We start from the raw sequence: 21069 nt of genomic DNA on the forward strand, positions 1-21069 counted from the left end.
CTCAGAAGACTTTATCCAATAGGTATTTATTCACCAGAGCCCATGCCTTATAGTTGGAGCAGCAAGTTGGAGCTGACTCAGTGTCTGGGCACGAGAGTCCATGGTTGTGCCCCTTCTAAGTACCGAGTACCTAAAGGTATATCCTGAGTCACTTGACTTGCCTGAGCAGTACTCTTAATTTATTCATGCTGTATTAAAGTGAATGTAGCCAAATAGCAGCACCTCAGTATTGCTAGTTTAGAGAAGCTAAAGATAACTATTTCTGCCATCCCCTCCCTCCCTTGAGCACACTGATGACATTACGTCTGATTTGTAGTAAGAAATAATCACAAAGAGCACCTGGCTCCTCTAGAAATTAGCATTGAATGATCTCTGAAGTAATTCAGTGCTAAAACAGCCTTCTTTGTCAAATGATTTTATTTTTTATATATTTTTGTATAAATATTTTAAAATATTGTAAAATAATCTATGTTTAATACAATATTATTTTCTTATTTTATAGTTACTGTGCAGAATATTCAAAATAGGTTTAGCTTCTATGAATAATTCATATCCTCTTGGACTTATAGATATCTTGAGATTCTTGTTCAGCATTTGAAATTAGGTATTTTGTTTTCTGTTTCAGAGCAGTAGTTCAGATGTTCATTCATCAATATAGAATTGTGATTGATCCACATTTCAAAAATAGTCAGTTTGCTCATTTTGTAAAGTATCATTCTGTGCTTCTTCCTAGAATTTGACTGGTATCTTTGAAAGCTATATCAACATTGTGAATAAAAAAACCCAACTTTATAAATTATTAATTTACATATCAAAAGTCCTGGTTCCTTGCCAGGAGGAACCTGACAAGGAAAGGTTCCATTGCAGAATGAGCTTTTTATATTTTTAGCAGCAAATTAAGTGATCAGAAAACAACTAAGAAATTGTTTTATGAAACTGTTAAAACTTATATTTTGTTACATTTTCTTTATAATAGTTTGAACTATTGTTAAACCTTGAAAATAAATGATCCTACAGGACACCTTGCTGTTTACATTGGCATAATAGAATTCCACTTTCATTTGTCCTATAACAAATTCCATTGTAGAAGTGTCTATGGTATGACTTCTATCAAATATTAACTTAATATGTTTTTATTAAATTTAAGCCATTTATTAAATAGTGTTGTTAGAAAGATTTTATCTATTTATTGAAAGCAAGCAGGCACATGAACTCAATAGAACTTATTTATGTTCTGTATAACCTATATCTGTCATAATTATAGCCTAGTAGTTAACTTCACACATAAATATATCATAGAATCATACAATCATAGAATCATAGAATAAACAGGTTGGAAGAGACCCACCGGATCATCATGTCCAACCATTCCTATGAAACACTAAACCATGCCCCTTAGCACCTCGTCCACCCGTGCCTTAAACACCTCCAGGGAAGGGGACTCAACCACCTCCCTGGGTAGCCTGTTCCAGTGCCCAATGACCCTTTCTGTGAAAAATTTTTTCCTAATGTCCAGCCTAAACCTCCCCTGGTGGAGCTTGAGGCCATTCCCTCTTGTCCTGTCCCCTGTCACTTGGGAGAAGAGGCCAGCACCCTCCTCTCTACAACCTCCTTTCAGGTAGTTGTAGAGAGCAATGAGGTCACCCCTCAGCCTCCTCTTCTCCAGGCTAAACAACCCCAGCTCTCTCAGCCGTTCCTCATAAGGCCTGTTCTCCAGCCCCTTCACCAGCTTTGTTGCTCTTCTCTGGACTCGCTCCAGAGCCTCAACATCCTTCTTGTGGTGAGGGGCCCAGAACTGAACACAGGATTCGAGGAGCGGTCTCACCAGTGCCGAGTACAGAGGGAGAGTAACCTCCTTGGACCTGCTGGTCACACCGTTTCTGATCCAAGCCAAGATGCCATTGGCCTTCTTGGCCACCTGGGCACACTGCTGGCTCATGTTCAGTCACTGTCAACCAACACCCCCAGGTCCCTCTCCTCCGGGCAGCTTTCTAGACAGACTTCTCCTAGTCTGTAGCACTGCATAGGGTTGTTGTGCCCCAACTGCAGGACCCGGCATTTGGCCTTGTTAAATCTCATGCCATTGGTCTCAGCCCAGTGGTCCAGCCTGTTCAGATCCCTTTGCAGAGCCTCCCTACCCTCCAGCAGATCAACACTTCCACCCAGCTTAGTGTCGTCCGCAAACTTGCTAAGGGTGCATTCGATGCCTTCATCCAGGTCATTGATCAAGACATTGCACTGGCCCTGGGGAACCCCACTTGCCACTGGCCTCCAGCTGGATTTCCCACCATTTCCCACCACTCTCTGGGCCCGGCCATCCAACCAGCTTTCCACCCAGGAGAGTGTGCGCCTGTCCAGGCCAGAGGCTGACAGTTTCTCAAGCAGAATGCTGTGAGAAACTGTGTCAAAGGCTTTGCTGAAGTCCAGGAAGACCACATCCACAGCCTTTCCCTCATCCAGCAGCCGAGTCACTTTGTCATAGAAGGCGATCAGGTTAGTTTGGCAAATCCTGCCTTTTGTGAACCCATGTTGACCGGGCCTGATCACCCGGTTCTCTTGCATGTGCTTCATGATAGCACTCAAGATCACCTGCTCCATGATTTTCCTGGCACTGAGGTCAGACTGACAGGCCTGTAGTTCCCTGGATCCTCCCTGCGACCCTTCTTGTAGATGGGAGCTTATCAGGGAGCTCTCAACAGTCAAGCTCTTTTTAAAAATTTCCAGCCAAGCTATCTCCTTTGTTCGTGATGGACTTGCTAATATTAGAGCCTTTTCTTTTCTAAAGCCTCTATTTGTCCATGTACTGAGTGTTTCTAGGTCTGATACTTGTGGAAGCAAGGAAAATGGGCTGAACTGCTGACTGTAGCAACTCACTTCATGTCTTCCAAGCCCTGATCGAAGTAAAGTTTATGCAGGGAGGGACAGAGACTTCAGTGTTGATTAGAAGATTTTAGTTCAGTGCTTGAAATCATGGATCTTCAGTTAGACCTCTATTTTTTCCAACTATTATAATCAGCCTTTTGTAGAAAGCCTTGTCAGTGATATTTAGCTTGTTGCATTATACTGGTTTCATAGGTCTGACACCTTGAGGAATCTCATTAGCAGTCTAGATGCATCTTAGGCTGACATTCTCCACTTACTAAATATGAAGAAAAGTATTTCCTAAAAATACTGTCTCAAATCATGTAAGCATGTCTTCTTTGTAGGATATGCTGTTTTTTCTTTCAATTCAGATATGACGGTCTGAATTGCAATAACTTAATTTCTTGTTTTCTTCAGTTCCTGCTCTTCCAAGTCCATGTCAAACATCAGAATTGCTCATCACTGGTGCTATTTCTTCATTAACTATGACCATGGTGCCTTTTCTTGAAGAAAGGAAAAATTAAATAAATTTGCTTGTCAGTGTTTTGACCTTTCCTCTAACATATATTGACATACGAAAAGGAAATTTTACAGAGAAAACTTTTCTTTGTGACAAGTCACATCCTCTCCTCTGAGCAGTATGGTCACTGTGGAGACAAAGACTTGTGTTACACTGCTTTGAGAGAGGATGTGGATTTAAATAATCATATTGGTACAGACAAACCTATAGATATGTATATGTCAGAAAAAGGAAATGAAGTAATGATAATGTGAGACAGCACTTTGATACCACTATCGCAGTATGTATGGTAAAAGTTTCCCTTCTTAACTATTCTAATTAAAAAAAAAATGTTTGGAGCTGCACATAAATTCATCTTAAGTGGTAGAAAAAATATTAATGATAGTTGTTGCTATTATTATTAAAAAGATAGCATTTTTACTGAATCTAGTCCAAACTTCTTACATATTGCTGTTGACAATATTGCATAAGTATCTATGCTCCAAGTCTTTACAAATTCTTTTGGGAGTCAGAACCATGAGGCAATACCCACCCTGTCCCTACCAGCCAAAAAATTCAACAAAATATACACTCAATATTTTAATAAATTTTCTACAGTCAGCACACAGAATTAAAACAAACTGCAAAGGAACTTTTTTACAGAAATTCTAGGGAAAAAAAGAAGTGGATATAGTAGCATGCAGAAACTGAAAAACCGATCTGTTGTTTCTTTTTGTAGAACTAGGAGTACGTTATATATATATGTCAACTTTATATTAGATCACTAAATTTTACGAATTCCCATCAGGGAAAATTCATGTGAATCTGTATATTTTGAGAAGAAACCGGAATAAGAACAGGACAGGAAAAAAACTCAGCAAAATGCAAACATTCCATCCTTATTTTTAAAACCTAGAGTGTAAAGCTTTGTCAAATCATGCTGTTATACAAAAGACATCTATATGACATAGCATATTCTGGAAAACTTAATTTTATTTTCTTTTCTTGCATTGAATTACAAGTGAAGTCAACAAACTGTTCCAAACAAGCCAGTTGATTTATCTGAAATGATTTTAAAGTTCTTTTGAACAGTATGTCAGCTCCATTCTTTTATAATAGTAGGTGATTGTATAGTCCGTTCTATATTCTTAGGATTATAATGTAAATGCTTGTTTCAAAAGATTCCTCATGGTGGATGAAGATAGTCAGGGATGGAAAAACAATCCAGAAGATTAACAAGAATTTTAAACTAATATAACTGAACACTGCTTGTATGTATACCCTTAAGTCACTCTAACCACGAGCTAGTTTTAAGAATGAGAATTTTCTTACAGTATTGTAAGGCAATATTCACTAATTGTTTTTAAAGCAAAAAGAGTCTTTTTCTTCTTCCTTATTTTTTTAACTAGTAGCTGATTTTCTAAATGTATTTAGTGCAGTTTTGATCTTTTTTTATACATAATGGAATTCTTCAATTACCCAAGACTCTAAAAGTGAGAATCTAGTCATCCAAAAGATCAAAGGACAGCCATTGATACCAAAGCCGGGAGCACATCCCTTATTTAAATCTAGAACAGATATAAGGCTATGTGCTTACATGTATTAAAGATAGCATTTTCGTGCTCCTGCCGTATTAGTTCATAGAAAACACCTTTGTGATTATTTCACATGCTGTGAGGAAGCCCCATACATGCAATATCAATGTTTTCATCAGACTGTAAGAACTGTAATTCTCAATCTTTAAATATACGTTATCTATACCATATTGCTATGCATTCCTTTTGTCTGTATAGCCAGGAAAGTGTTTACCAGTTATCCCTGAAGAAACAAGAAACATAGAAAAAAAAAATAAAATAAGGCTGCTAGATCATTTTATTACGATAATAATCAAGATTTCTAAGTAGACTTTTAGAAAAGTATGCAGTGACATGTTTTCCCATTGCTCGTTTTGCTAAAAATTCTACTAGGGTAAAACAACATATTTCTACAACAAATATCCTAATAGGAAGGTCAATGTTCAACATCATGAGAGAGCATCTCCCTGTCATTGCCCTCTGCCTTTACATTTTAATATGCCTGTATTAGAGAACTGATGTTTGTTTTACATTGATAGGGTCAGGTTATGTAGGTCACAGTTAAGAACTGCCACTTAGAAGTTGTTGTAGCTACTTGGCTATAGGCTCCTTCTCTGGCAGAATTTGTTGTAACTCTGTCATTAAAAATGTATCCTTTTCCTTGAGAGCTTAAAATTATTATTTTTCAAGAATGAAAAGAGAAATAAGTTCAACTTTTATTGTGATCTGTTTCTGTTTTACTAACCACAATTTTTAATATTTTTTTTAATCAGACAGATCCAATAAGTACAATAATGCCTTATGATATTAATGATAAAGATAATAATAATTAAAACAACATGCTCACACTTTAATGCTGGAAATGTTGATGTATTTTTCCCTGTTTATTCAAGAGAAAAATCACCAAGTTAACATAATTTGTGTGTTGCACTGTTATAAAAACAGCTGAAGAAAAGTGAGGAAAAGAGAAAGAAGAAAGCTGAGGGAGGTGGAAAGCTGTGGTCTACTCTCTTTAACAGATATGGCCATAAGGGAAAAAATTAAATATTAATGACAAAACTTATTTCCCAAAGGCCTGGCCAGCAAAGAATGCTGAACGAGATAATTCACTAACCAAAGGACCACAGTGACTGAAAAGCAGATTATCACTGAAGTGAAAAACAAAGGCAGCTGACATTAATATTTAATTGAGGAGGTTTCCTGTGGAGGTTTAGATGAGCTACAGACACTATGTGTAAAGTCACTCAACTACCAGATTGTTATGTTCTCTTTCAGGGATGCTTATATTAATATGTTCATCCGATATTAAGTTTGCCTCTGAGTGACTTGGAAGGAAATACAATCCTAAAGGGGAATTTTTATCTGTGTTTAAAGCTGTACCTGCTGCGCTATATAAACAAAAGCTGACAAGTTACAAGTTTAGATTGTTGCAGGAATAACTACTAGTACCTAAACAGATGTTGTCATTTTGCGCTCACACTGCGTGTGTCTCTCTATATATGTATGGATGTGTGCTTGTCCAAACATATAAGGAAAAGACTGCAAAAGTAGGTTAAAACTTACGACCCTCAGAGAACAGTCAAAATGGAATAATCAGTCAGGAGCCCACATTATGTTATAATTTTTTTCGACTGTGTTGAGCTTCACCTCTACTCGCTTAATGACTTAACATACAGGATAGGTAACCTGAAAGAGCAACTGTGGCAACACTAAGCTGATTATAATTTGAAGGAACCATATTGTCCTCAAATGGGAGCACAAGTCTTATGAGGAGCTGCTGAGGGAACTGGGGTTGTTTAGTCTGGAGAAAAAGTGGCTGAGAGGAGACCTCATCGCTCTCTATAAATACCTGAAGGAAGGCTGTAGCGAGGCAGATGTTGGTCTCTTCTCCCAAACAAGTAGGGATAGGATGAGAGGAACTGGCCTCAAGTTGTACCAGGGGAGGTTTAGACTAGATGCTTGAAAATATTACTTCACTAAAAGGGTTGTCAAGGGTTGTTCCAAGCTTTGAAACAGGCTACCTGCGTAAGTGGTTGAGCCAATATCCTTGGAGGTATTTAAGAGATGTATTGTTGTGACATTTAGGTGCATGGTGGTGTTGGGCTGACAGCTGGAATTGATTTTAGAGATATTTTCCAACCTTAATCACTCTATGATTCTATGATTTTGCGTTACAGAAACAAAGCCAAATTCTCCTTTGCCTTATTGCTCTGCCCTGAGAGATTGCTCTTGTAGTTCTGGATCACAGCCGGTAGAGGCTGAAGATTCCTTGAGCTCCAGAAACAGGATCTGAAAGGCTTCCTAAACAGCTATAATTAAATAAGGGTAGGAAATGAACTTTATCTTGGCAGCTTAAGGGTTTTCAAGTCAAAGACCAGAAGTACACTCATGTCCATTCATACGATCTGAAATTTCTCATTTTTTGAACTGATTTTTCAGTCATTTGAACACAAAATCTCAAAGATTCAGTGTGTTCATATTATTTACATTTTCAAAGCAATAGCTAAGAACACAGCGATCAAAGATGTGGTGTGGGCAGATGTTCGTTCAGGTCATGGGACAGATGGAAAATAAAAATCTGAGGAGTGTTAGAGGGAGCTAAGTATGTAAAATCTATTTTATGTAAATAGTGGTTGTTTCAAATGTACTGGTAGGTTCTTTGCACAATGAGTTAATTGGTAGCAACTGAAATCTATTTCAACCCAATTTGCAAGTAATAAAAATACTTGAATATCCTATACAAGTTTTTATTTTGTTTTGGGCTTTTTGAAATGCTTTATTCCAAATATCAAGATATTGCATTCAGGAAAAGACAAACACATGTTCTGAATATGTTTGCTGAGAAAGATATGTATACTGTCTTTAGAAATTCAGAGCTTCAGTACACATGTAACTTTGGGGTGATATCTGTACATATATCCAAAGCACTGCAACATATATTTCACATATATGTTACCTATATAACACAGGTAACTACTGGAATAAGATCCCTCTGAGTATCTGTCAGCCTATCTGCCCCTGTGCATACTGAGTTCTTTGGAACTAGACTTTTAATTGCATTAGGACTAGCTTTGTCAATTGAATTGTCTACTTTAAATTTTCCTAACAGAGGTTCCTCTTTGTCTCACTAGGCTAAGCTTTAATGAAGAAACGTCAACGTTGCTAACAACTGCAGAAAGAAGGTCTGAAGACCTTTGTGACCAATGATGTGGTTGTCATGGAAACTGTTTCTGTTTCTGTCCCTCACTGGCTGTCTTTCAGGTAAATCAAAAAAAAAAAAAAACAAGAAAACTCTGCTTATTGTTTCAAGAATCATAACCATTTGCCTAAGTGGTGAAATTGTAAAAATTTATATTAAGAAATTTATAAGAGCTGTCCATCTGCCCTTAATCTCATAAATCTGAATAATGTTTAAAAGAGAGGACAGCTATACATTTCATTTGAAAAGATGATGGTAACTTTATTATCAGGAAAAGAGGAAAATAAAAAAGAAAACTATTATTTAGCACAGTTCTTTCCTAAAGACTGACAGCTGAAGAATATTTCATATTGGAAATGTGTTCTGGTTTTGAAAACTAGCTATTAGATTGCTTTGTTTCTTCTTAATTCTATATATGTTTTCTTGATCATTATGGTTTTTGCCTGTGTAGTAAGTGTGTTTCTTTTGCAAGGTTTTCTCTTAGCATTAGCTTAGTTTTCTTTACCTTTGCAAGTAATAAAATGAGTTAATCAATAATGATTCAGGCTTCTCACATGAGAGTTTTCGTAATTTGATAGCATATTGTATCTAATTGATCTTTTTTGCTTGCCATGTTTCCTTAATGATGCAGTTTATGCTGCCTCTCAACAGTTACTAAGCTACTTTTTTCTCAAATTCTTCCAAAACTGACTAGTTTTATGTTATCACAAGATGATACACAGTAAAAGTCAATATAATAAAATATTTTTACTTGTTACAATAATGTGATATTTGAGACAGAAATTTAATGAAGGAAAGTGCCTGTGGATATCAGCATACATGCATTGAATGTATACATGAAACTGTCTAATTTAACCTGTTTTTTCTCATGTATCTTCATTATCTTATATTATGTAAGTCCATTAGTTTTGGAAAAGGAATATTTTATTTTTTTGTCTGGTATTATCAGGCATGTTATCAATCTTGGCAACATTTGTAATTTAGCATTTCCAGTAGCAGTATCTTAAAACCAGCATCTACTAATGTAATTTTATTCTTTTAAAGTTGAAAATTATATTTTTATTGTTACAATTTCCAAGACTCTTTATACAAAATTCAGAAGCATTTCAGAAATTCAAATCTAGATTTTCTTCTCAAGAATTATCTCTTCAACCTTGCAAACTTTAAGAGTTAAAAGTCAACATCTGTCAGAAGCTATTACAGAGTATACTCTGTGCACTTGACACGGCAGTTGGTTTCATACAGCTACTACTTACTCCCAACCACTGTAAAATAGAATACCTGTAACTAACAGAGTTTGCTCCAAATAGAATTACCTTACTCTGAACAACACAACAAGATTTTTTCATATGCCATCAATTCTGTATAATAAAATAACATATACAAGAATGAGTTTCAGCTGTTTATTACAGCCATTGTTTAGGTATATATACTAAACCAATACCTTGCAAAGGCTTTAGAGTATTACCAGTGACTAATTCCAATATAGTACTAAAATTCCTAACTAAATTGCAGTTTAAACTGAAAATCAGTGTTTACAGAAGTATTTTATTTAAATAACATAATACTCTGAAAACTCTTTCCAGCCATCCAGCACCATGTTTAAAATTCGTTACTCTTCTCATCTGATAACCTACTTCTTATATTTGATGGTCTCTAAAACATTTCTCTTTTTACATTTAATTTTGATCTGTGATTCTTTAGGATTCTTAAAGTTTTATTTCATACTACTGGAGTAGATTTAAACTCCTGTAAGAAATCATGTTTAACTGCAGTATTTGTTTTCATACGCTGCTGGATACAATGTGATAACATGTCTATTTTTCTCATACACAAAGATTATTTCATAATAATTTCATTAATAATAATAATAAATTAGAACATGTATTGCTGTAAGTGCTGAAATTAACCAAAGATAACAAAATTGGATTCAAGGTTATTTTAACTAGATTGTCAATATAACCAGTAATCTACCATCTCCATACCTTTCACATTTGATTACATCATTCTCCATTTCGAGATGCTTTTATATTACAGGACTCACTAGAACATGTTTACAACTTCATATAGTTCCTACAGCTGATGCTATTCAAGGTAGCCTAGTAAGTTAAGCTCCTGCATGCACTGTGCTTAACAATAGAGCAGTAGATATTGATGTTGCTTCAATAAGATAAAGTTCATTCAATTTCTGTTCTTTTGGGCTGTGTTAAAATTCAGTACTTATCCATTAAATCATCAGATACTGGGATCACTCTTAGCAGCAGCAAGTATTTGGAACAGAGTACTACATTGCTGTATTGATTTTGCAGTGGTGAGGGAAATCATCCAAGAAGAGAACAGATGACCTCTCTAGTATTTGTCGACTCTGTTCTTGTCTTAACGCTGACCCTGGTATTTTGTATTTTGCTTATGCATGAATGTATGCAATGTGCTTAAGCTATGTGGACAATGCTTTTTGGGTTGACAAAAATACATTTCCTGAATACAAGACTGAGGAATGAATTATGTCTCTTACTCATGGTTTATTATTTTATCATAAGCCGAAAATAGCCTGGGACTACAGTTCACAATTATACACTTGTATTGTCAGAAAGTTTACATTTATAAAGTCGTGATAGTCTACTAGATGCAAAGAAGGTCTCAGGACTAATAATAATGCTGCTTCTTGCTTTAAGGTGTACTATTACCCTTCAAGACAAAGTGGAGTTGCAGAAGAATTAAGCTGTCATTTTAGACCTAGTGTCTGCCTCTCTTCTAGCTGACATTTGGGAAAAATACATATTTTCTGGTTTTGGATTGTGGTCAGGTTTTTGTTTTATTCTTCCTATAGGGCTTTTTTATATGGAAAGATCTCAAGCTGTAAGGGAACAGGTTGCCAAGGAGGAACTGGTAACCTAAAATTCAGAGGAGCTTTTCACACCTGATTCAGTTACAATAATACCTAAAGTGAGTTCTGAGATGGCCGTCATAAATTTAAATTGAGTTAGTTGGAATTTAATCTGTTTGTAACATTTAACTTTCTTGATAGCTTACATATGTATATAGTTAGAAATTATTTGTTCAGGGCATTTTAACTAGTGTAAGTGCAATGTTTCAGTGGAAAAGCATAGAATGATACACGGTGTAGCACGAGCAATTTTGTCTCCTGGATGATTAAATCACCGGTGTCTTCCTCGTGTAATCATGACCTCCTGATTTGGACTGCATTGTCCTACATACAGCGGGAGGGAGGGTATGTTCCTGGGGGTTTACTGTCCAGGTTCCCCGTAATAGCTTTGCAGTCTGCTTTTGTGTGTATGGTAAAAGCTATATATATTTTGGATTGTGCTAGTATCAGCTAAGCAGAGAATCTTTTATTTTCTAGAGTTACTGAGGTTTTCTTGAAGTGATTTGCCAGGGAACCCAGAATTGAATGTTGCTGGAGGGCGATGTTCTAAAGCAGCACTCTCTAACCTTCAAATAAGACAAACAGGTACATCTCATTGTGTTTCAGGAAGAAAAGAAATATTTTTTCAAAGCAGAACAAAACCATCTCTTATTTTCAGCTCATGGTCAACAGAAAAAGTAAGACTGTGGCTTTTATTTGCATATGTAAGACACTTGACAGAAGCCAGCTTAAGAGTAGGACTTCTCTCGTTCTTTTTAATAGTTATTGCTGCCTGTGACAAGATGTTTCTAAGTTTCAATATATGCTAAAGATTACATAATAGAGTGAATTTAGGGGATTCCCTTCTAAAGGGAACAGAGGGACCTATTTGCAGACGAGACCTGCTCCAAAGGCAGGTCTGCTGCCTACCTGGTGTCTCAGTGAAGAACATCACCGGAAAACTTCCTTCCTTGGTGAAAGCCACAGATTATTACCCCCTGCTAGTATTTCAAATTGGCAACGATGACACACAGTGCAGGAAGCTGAAAGCAATTAAGACGGACTTCAGGGCTCTGGGGAAAATGATGGAGGGCTCTGGGGTGTGAGTAGTGTTTAGCTCCATTCCAACACTAAGGAATGAAGAGTAAGAGATCAAAAAGAATCAGTTGATTAATACCTGGCTCCAAAACTGGTGTGAGGAGCAAAACTTTGGGTACTTCGATCATGGAATGACCCACACACCTAGTAATGTTTTCCTTACAAGTGATAGGGTATGCTTGTCTCCTAGGGGTACTAAAGTCCTCACAAAAATGTAGCAGGGCTCATAAATAGAGATTTAAACTAGATATGAAGGGGGAGGGGGATGAAGCCAGGCTAGTCAGGAGTCAGCCTGGAAGTGGAACTCCAGTGCCTGTGAGATGGTGTGCTGGTAAGGACCACCAGTATATCACCACAGAGTGAGTGGGCATGAGTACATTTGTTGACAGAAAGAATGAAACTGGCATTGAGGGGTTAGATATTCCAAGGTCCAGTCAATTGGGAATAAACACCATTCCCTTTATGAGAGCTGAGGGTTTACCAGCCTAGCTGAAGTGCTGGGGATGGTGATTGACAGCCGACTGAACATGAGCCAGCAGTGTGCCCTGGTAGCCAAGAAGGCCAACGGCATCTTGGTGTGTATCAGAAACAGCATGACCAGCAGGTCCAGGGAGGTTATTCTCCCTCTGTACTCGGCACTGGTGAGACTGTTCCTCGAATACTGTGTTCAGTTCTGGGTCCCTCACCACAAGAAGAATGTTGAGGCTCTGGAGTGAGTCCAGAGAAGAGCAATGAAGTTGGTGAGGGGCTGGAGAACAAATCTTACGAGGAGCGACTGAGAGAGCTGGGGTTGTTTAGCCTTGAGAAGAGGAGGCTGAGGGGAGGCCTTATTGCTCTCTACAACTACCTGAAAGGAGGTTGTAGAGAGGAGGATGCTGACCTCTTCTCCCAAGTGACAGGGGACAGGATGAGAGAGAATGGCTTCAAGCTCCAGCAGGGGAGGTTCAGGAAAAAAATTTCACAGAAAAGGCCATAGGGCACTGAAACAGGCTGCCCAGGGATGTAGTTGAGTCCCCATCCCTGGAGGTGTTTAAAAGACTGGTGGATGAGGTATTAAGTTGCATGGTTTAGTGAATTAAAAGAATGATTGGACTCAATGATCCGATGGGTCTTTTCCAACCTTGTGATTCTGTGATTCTGTTAATGGCATTTATAGAGTTCTGATTCTGTTTTAATCCTTCATATAGCTTGTATTCCCTTCTGTTCCCCAGGCCATTTAACTATTGCCTCTATGTTATTACCTGCTGTATGTTAATTGGGTCAAAGAGACATTAATTTTACACTGTAAGACTTTATAGTTTGTGGCATCAATAAAATTATGGGTCTAGTGAATATAGCAAGACTCCACAAGATAGAGGAAGTAATTCTGAGACCCAGTGGTCATTGCTCGTAATGCAAAGTGGGTAAATACTTGTCCTTAAATCTCATCTCCATGTACCATTTATTTCTTTTCACACAGAACATTCTCACTACCAAGCAAAGACTCCCTAAATAGTGATTTTTTTCTCTATATACCATGATATGCTACTCAAAATTAAAAACAGCATGACTTTATCTGAAGAGTTGCTTGCTAGAATGAATTGACACTTCCAAAAAACACTTTTAAGTAAGAGAGCTTGTTTTGAACAAACAGAAGTGTTCTGTCTAATTTTGACCAACAGCTGGCAGTGATCTGAGGTGTTTCCTGTTTCTTATTATATCCATCCTTTTCCATCTGTTTATTTGGATGCTTTTAGGAATTGTGTCGGTCATCTGCACTTATCAGCTTCCAAAATGCATCTCAAACTTGCTCAATATGTGACTTTCAGAATACCAGCAGAGACTGCCAGGATTAAAATTCATAGCCTAAGGTTCATAAACTCATTAACCACACCATATAAAATATGCATACCACTCTGAGTTCCAGGACTGTTTTTTTGGTTTTATTCCTTCTCCTTTTAGACTATGTCCTTTATATGTTATAGCGGACAGTATGCGAATGGATGCTTCTCTGCCAAATGAATGATGAACACATGAATGATCAGTATTTATAATTGATAAGCCTACAGAATTACCCACCTTCCCCCTTATTCCCTGGCCCCACACCAATGACAACATAGCAAATACCATGCAACTTTGTCACTTTTGATAGCTGAGCATAAAAGACAGAGCTCCAGATAAATGCGTCTGGGGACATTCACATTCTCAGCCTTCCAAGTAAAATGGAAAAATCAGAACAAACCTAACCTTCCTGCTACCCATCCTGAAATACTGTATTCACAGACACTGCCAAGCAAGAGAAGAGTGATTTGTCACAGTGCTGAAATCCAAGGTAACCTGCTACCCATATTCTCTCTCCTGAATTCAGTGCATAATTTAATTGAAGAGGAAATAACTTACCTGTTCAATGTCACATTTTGTACAATTCTTAAAGAAGAATGGAAAAGTAAAATTTATTTACTGTTGCCAGAATCCTGAATTGTGTTTAATGTTAAGCAGTCAGGAGTGTTAAACACTAGTAAAGTTGTGAACGTGAAGAAAGTTAATTTGAGAATGCACATGAAGAAATATTTTTATGAAAAATCCTTCTGTTTGTTTGCATAGATTTGTGTGTGTTTTCCATTTTTAAGAATATATGGGATAAACTAGTCAGGTTTTTATACCTGGTTGGCAAGATGCAATAGTATGCTTATATGTTGATATGTGACATTTCAACTTGCAAGGTATCCAATGTTAGGCAACCATGAGATGCCTCACTTTTAGCGTTGAAGAAATTGGTATTTTTTGCTTTTTCAGAGCTGAGACAACAGTAAAAGAAAGCAATAATTAAGATAAAACCAAAAATATTGCAATGTATGCAAGAATTAAACTAATAATTGGTATTTCATGACATAACAGTAGTAATACATCCGTTAATGTGTTTAGCATACTATACCATATCTTAATCACCTACCTAAATATACTTCTCAGTTTAGTACACTCAACATTTGTTCATTAAAAAGTTCCTACCTGCTAAAAAACTCTTATCAATCATACAATTGTCTAACAAGCCAGTACTTAGATTTTCCAGTTTGGAACTTGGATGACAAACCATCTTTCTCCAAACAAATGTTGTTTTACCCACTGAAATAGATATTCCAGTCATCCTACTGTTTCCGTCAATCTGGATAAACCTTAACCTGCACATCTGTCCTCATTTTTGTGTTTCCTCTGACTTGGTGGGTAATGTGACAAGATTTTAGACTCATTCTGTTACAATATGATGCTTTTAAAATATTTTATGTTTCATTAAATATGACAGTAAATCATGTTTTTTACTAACAGGGTTACACAAAAATATAATAAAGCTATGTTTTTTTCTGTTAAGATACCGATTTTACCTTTTTCTCTGGTGCTTTACACGGAAATATTTTTTGATTTCAAGATTATGCAGTAGGATAATGGCTCTACTATTTCATATTCTTGGTATGATAGTGGAGATGACATGCTGTTAGAATTCAGTCTTGATGTTGTACTCCTGTAGTCTCCTCTTGAACTGGAGTCAAAATGTCAACCAGCATTACCAGTTTATGGCAGTTTAGATTAAAGTTCTTCATTCCTCTCCATCTTTGTAGTTAAAATATTAAAGACTATATGGTTTTTTTGTAATGTCAAAATTCCATAATTTGGCACTAAGGATGCTCAACATCTACAGCACTCATATAATGTTTTATTTGCATTGGAGTACAACAAGGAATGAGTCATTCTGTTCTACTTGCTGTTTTATCTGGGTTTTTTTTAATTATTATTATTTCTTAGAGATTTCAAAGTATTTGCTCACTTTTATGAGCTAATAGAAAAATGATGGGCTAGTAGAAAAACAATGGTGGTAATGCTGAAAAAGCTTCTTTTTAAGTCATGCTAGTGGGAAGAAGTCTACTGTTAAGAAGCTGTCACAAAGCCTAGACGGAACAGTAACCATGCAGGCCCAGATTCATCTCATTTAACTTGAATGTTTAAGCTGAAATGCCTGAGTTAGGCAACAATTGCTTTCCTTCCCTATATAGTCTGTTGACAGATGCAGTCACTTGTAAAAGTAGCTAAACACATCTGAATCTGAATTACTTTCTGAAATTCTGAAGTATCACAGATTAACTTCTAAGATTAAGGTTATGAAGCTAGACTTCCTTCATGTTTTGGAGTGATTAAAGAAAATAAAAAGAAAACATATTTCCGAATATATATTAAATACACATAACAATGGCAGATATAAAAAAAAATATCCTTTATGCCAAGGTAGTGTATCCACTATACCTAAAAACTATCCCAAAATAGCAGTGAAAGTTTGACTGAGAAGAAATTAACGGCTTTGAGTGTTGAATCAGTGGTAAGTGCCCAGACTATGGGTAGACCATGAAAGCTACTTCATCAGGTCGTCTTCTCATCCTGTATCTGGGATAGCTCAGCATAGTCAGCGACGTGTTAGGGAACATGCCACTGTCATGGGGTTTCAGGAAAAGATCCTTGACCCTCAAGCAGCTTCCTGGCTTTGACAGTCTTTAGGAATAACAATAAATGGTGAATTGCGTTATTTCCTCCTAAGCAAAATTAGTAAATTTATGCTTACACTCAGCATCTCCAGTCATGTACCATATGAGAGCAAGGCAATACATCTCTCTCTTATCAATGAAAAATGTTCACCTACTTAATATTTAATTGAGCATTATGGTTACTGGGATAGCCAATCTATCCTGTTCGATAAACATTGGGGTTTTTTCACTCCAAAGTAACATTAAAATTTGTAGCCACTGTAAACAAAGTCATAAAGTCTGCATAGAGCTTAACAGCGTAATCTCTAGAAGAACACACTACATGACCTGTCTCTTGGCTACCATGACATATGCTCATCTTCAACCAGAAGTTCAGCTGAACAGGACTGTGAAGGACAGCCTTTCAGCTCTACGCAGCACAGTGGAAGATGACATCTAACAACTTAAACGCACTGAGGGCCCACTGGTTTAATTCATAAAGCCTGTTTCCTACTGACTGCCAGCAAAATGTTCAAAGTAGTTCTTAGTGTTTTCCCCAGATATTGTGCGTCTTACTTTTCTAACTACTTGCACTGGGTGACTCTTCATCATAAGTTCTTATCTTCAGGAACAGGAACATCTGCAACATTCATCCATACTAGTGGGGATTCCATAGTTGTACACACATTGCAGCAGGGATAAAGTTTGTAGGAATATTTATGGACTTGATGGCAAAAGTAATCCATTCTATGAAGTGACCATCATTTTCCCAAAATGTGTTTTTAGAGGATAACTAATTATGATCAGAAGAAATAAAAACAGTAAGACTGAGTCTCAACAAGACTTTTTTCCCTTTCTTCTAGAGACAGACATGTATAAGGAATAGTTAGCTCATACTGCAGAATAATTTCCTATTTCAATGCACTAACAGTACAACAAATACACAATGAAATAAGTCATTAACTTCATTTCAAAAAGGAATTAAAAGCCGGAACAATGTTTTTTAAACGCTGACCTGGCCTTTCCTAATAAGAATGCAATAAAAAGATAATGAAACCTTTGAAATTATGACAAATTCAGCTTTGAAATTAGATACAGTTTTCTAATAATGAGGTTAAGACAATATCGAAACAACTCTACTAGAAGACCTGGCGGATATGACAATGTTTCAATTTAGAAAGCAAAATAAATAATTTTAAAAATTATATGTTTTATCAAGTATCTAATAGAAATTCTATGGAGGATGTGTACCTGTGTTGGATGGAACAGAACAATACTGGGTTGCCTTCTAAATAATTTCAAATCACATTAATTCCTATGGTGTGTGTTTGGTTTTTTTCTTTAATTCTCCCCACACCCCTTGGGAGTTCATTGAAAGCATAGCAAACTCCCTTCTCTCTTCTAATTGCTGATAATTTTGGCTTAATGACTGAGCAAAATACTACACTGTCCTTCAAAATCTTAGAAAAAAACACCAACTCTAAGGAATTCTTTTGTATTTATTTCTTGCTGCTCAATTCCAAAATTATGTAGCAAGCATATTACTGGGAAAGGTCCCTGTATCCTTGAGAATTACAGGCTTTACATTTCTTTGGTTAAACTTCCCAATCAGGACTCTTCAGGTGGTATATTACTAAGTGTATATGGGGATCTTTTCAGTTCTTACTTATTATGGCCAAATATACTCGCAAGCATGAGATTGAAGTGACAAAACATTGACCACACATTTGGAATAAATGAAACCTCCCTGCTCATTCAAATGTAAAACACTGCTACAGCAAATAACAACACAAAAACTATACGGGAGAAATCAAATTACTACCATAGACTGAAAGCATTTAGATAATAGAAAAGTATTAATTTAACCTTTTGGGGAAAAAAAAGAACAAACCAAAACAGAATATGTTTAACACACCTTCAGAAGTTATCCAGGGAGGTAAACACACTGTTATGGCAGAATGAAAAGTCAAGTACTTATTAAGGTTACAAATAAACTTTCTGCAGTTATATGATTTTCCTCCCACACCTTAAGTCTATAGTTTCTCTCTATATGATAATTACCTGTGTTAGAGGTAATAATTAGATAACTTGTCTCCTTGCAAATATTCTCTTCTTCTCTCTAGGTGTAAACTATCTTTGTCTTTCAAACTTGCCCATCTGGGTAGTGGAGAATAAACTAGTAGTAGGATAAACTCACGGCACTCTTACCCAAAATAAAGTTGACATTTATTGCCCTAATCTTATCTGGAGAAGTCTTCATGTGCTAAAAAAGCTGGTGTGGTTCTGTTTCTTTATTTGTTTATCATTTGACCATGCTTTGATCAAATTTTTTTATTCCCATTTGAAAACACTACTCCTTTTTGAAACAACATGGAAAAAGTAGTCATGAACCCCTGTATTGAGAGACCGATTTACACCTGCGAAATTAATAAACCATGTAAGCATAAAATCTGTCAGTTTATCCACATTGGAGACAAATGGCTGATGTGGAGAGGCCACATATCTCATTAAATAATGGATACATACACTTCATATGTATATTAGCACATGAACACAGATAGCTATGAATGAACCTCTTGCTATTCAAACTTAAAAATGCACTTGTCGACTCTTTAGCTGTCTTTGTCTAAATTGTTGCTAGCAGTGTAGCAAGAACAATTTCTTAACCACAGTGTAACTAAATCTCTGTCCTAAGTTGAATGAATACAAAGTGTGAAAAATAAGTATCTTTTCTGTCAAAAAGTATGAAATGTGCATATATTGTTCAGTGCTAAGACTGTGGAGGCAGAGTTTATTGAGCTACATACAGCACCATGACTGATCACTGCTTTGCTCAGTGGACTGCTCTGATAAGTAGTTTTTCCTCTATTAAGTGGAGTAGTGTGAGAATACTGATAATACTGAAGAACATATCCGGAGATTTTGGCTTTCATTCAGCATGGCTAGCTGTGCTATGTACTGAGGCCACATTCAGTAATGGTTTTATTTTACTTCTTTGGATTTATTAACCTTAGTGTTGAGTTTTCAAGTAGAAGGGCTTTGTCTAGTAATTTGTTAAATACTCCACTAGAGTCAGTATTGGGTGGGATTTTTATGTTGTTGTATGTGTTGGAGGAGTGAGTGAGTGAGTATTTTTTAAATTTTTTTAACTTAGTTCTGCTACAACTAATGCAGTTCATGCAGTTCATGAGCTCAGTTGTTAAATAGTTCATATACCGACGATATCTACTGGGGTGTGAGCCCTGTGATGAGTGCACTATGGTCTGGGCTTCTAGTGTTTGCCCTTAATATGGTGTGCAGCTGTGAAAAGGAATGTTTTAGTCATGGCACTGTGGGTGGTATCAATTTAACTCAGTACAAAGCTGTAGGTGGTATGCTATGGCTCACCACACAGCCGTTAACAGTATCATCTTTGCTCAGCACAGGATTGTGAGTGATAGTGTTTAAACTCCCTTTAGCGCTGTGAATGATAGCATTCTGATCTTGTGCAGGAAGAAATGTGAAGAGAGGCATTGTGACTGAGCCTGTAATTTAAGCAGGTCAGGTGAAGGAAGAATATATTGTCTCATCATTTGCAATGGGATCATTAAAATTTAGCACTGATTTTAAAAGTGATTAAGAAGGAACAATAGATCACAGAGTTAGCAGATTTCAGAAGAAAAAGATGAGTATGTACATAAATATCTCCTGACATGAGCACCATTATCAGTGCTGAATCCCTCTCTGGAGATGCTACTTTTAACCACAACCTATGGAAACTATTCTTAAATTAGGTGCTTGTTCTAGATGACTAAAGAAAGTGATGTCTAACCACTTGTGGTTAACTCTCCAACACTCTCTCTTGTTCATTTGGCATTGAAGCACTAACCAGCTCAAAAAGTTAAAAGTGGAAAACCTCTCACGAGGGATTATAAAATGAAAAATATACAATAAAAAGTAGAAGGAAAGTATGCTGAAATGGTAGAGTACAGAAAATATTACCTTTTGCCTTTTAACTATTTTATGTGAAAACATTATAAAGTGATGATTGTGATGGTCTGTTCTAAATCTACATATGTCACAGATAGGCAGAAGGGGAGAAGTAAAATGATTACATCTGCAGGTACATAAACACACCTGTTCTCTTATTTGGTGACCTTACCTACTTGGGACTACAGGGAACATTAAATTTCTGTAGGGTTTACATTTGTGCCTCTAGTTTGCTTTCTATAATATATTAGGATAATTAATTTTTTTCTAACACAATTACTGTTGAAAGTAATGTATTTTACTGTTTGTAATATATTTCTTCTTCACTGAACACTTGTGATCTTGTGGTTGTTTTTGATAGAACTTGTGTTTTGCATTTGCTGGACAGTTCTTAATAGCTAATCTACTGTGTTGGATTTATCACTTTAACACTCATAATAGAGGTTAAGTAAATGATAGTTAAATCCATGAACGTAAGAATTAAGCTAAAATAAATATAGTAGAAACCATCATTT

The 21069-nt window shown here is 36.4% G+C and overlaps 1 protein-coding gene across 3 annotated transcripts in view; it reads left to right on the forward strand.

Annotated features, from left to right (window-relative positions):
• The window catches only part of CNTN5 (contactin 5), a 666657-nt gene that overhangs the window by 271300 nt on the left and 374288 nt on the right, over window positions 1-21069 (forward strand). For all 3 annotated transcript variants that reach the window (XM_069883473.1, XM_069883470.1, XM_069883471.1), the window contains exon 2: window positions 8067-8196. In XM_069883473.1, coding sequence (XP_069739574.1) covers window positions 8139-8196 — 58 coding nt within the window. In that variant the 5' untranslated portion in view covers window positions 8067-8138. The remainder of the gene's footprint in view (window positions 1-8066; window positions 8197-21069) is intronic.

The sequence above is a fragment of the Phaenicophaeus curvirostris genome, chromosome 1 (assembly GCF_032191515.1).
Source record: "Phaenicophaeus curvirostris isolate KB17595 chromosome 1, BPBGC_Pcur_1.0, whole genome shotgun sequence".
Lineage (NCBI taxonomy): Eukaryota > Metazoa > Chordata > Aves > Cuculiformes > Cuculidae > Phaenicophaeus > Phaenicophaeus curvirostris.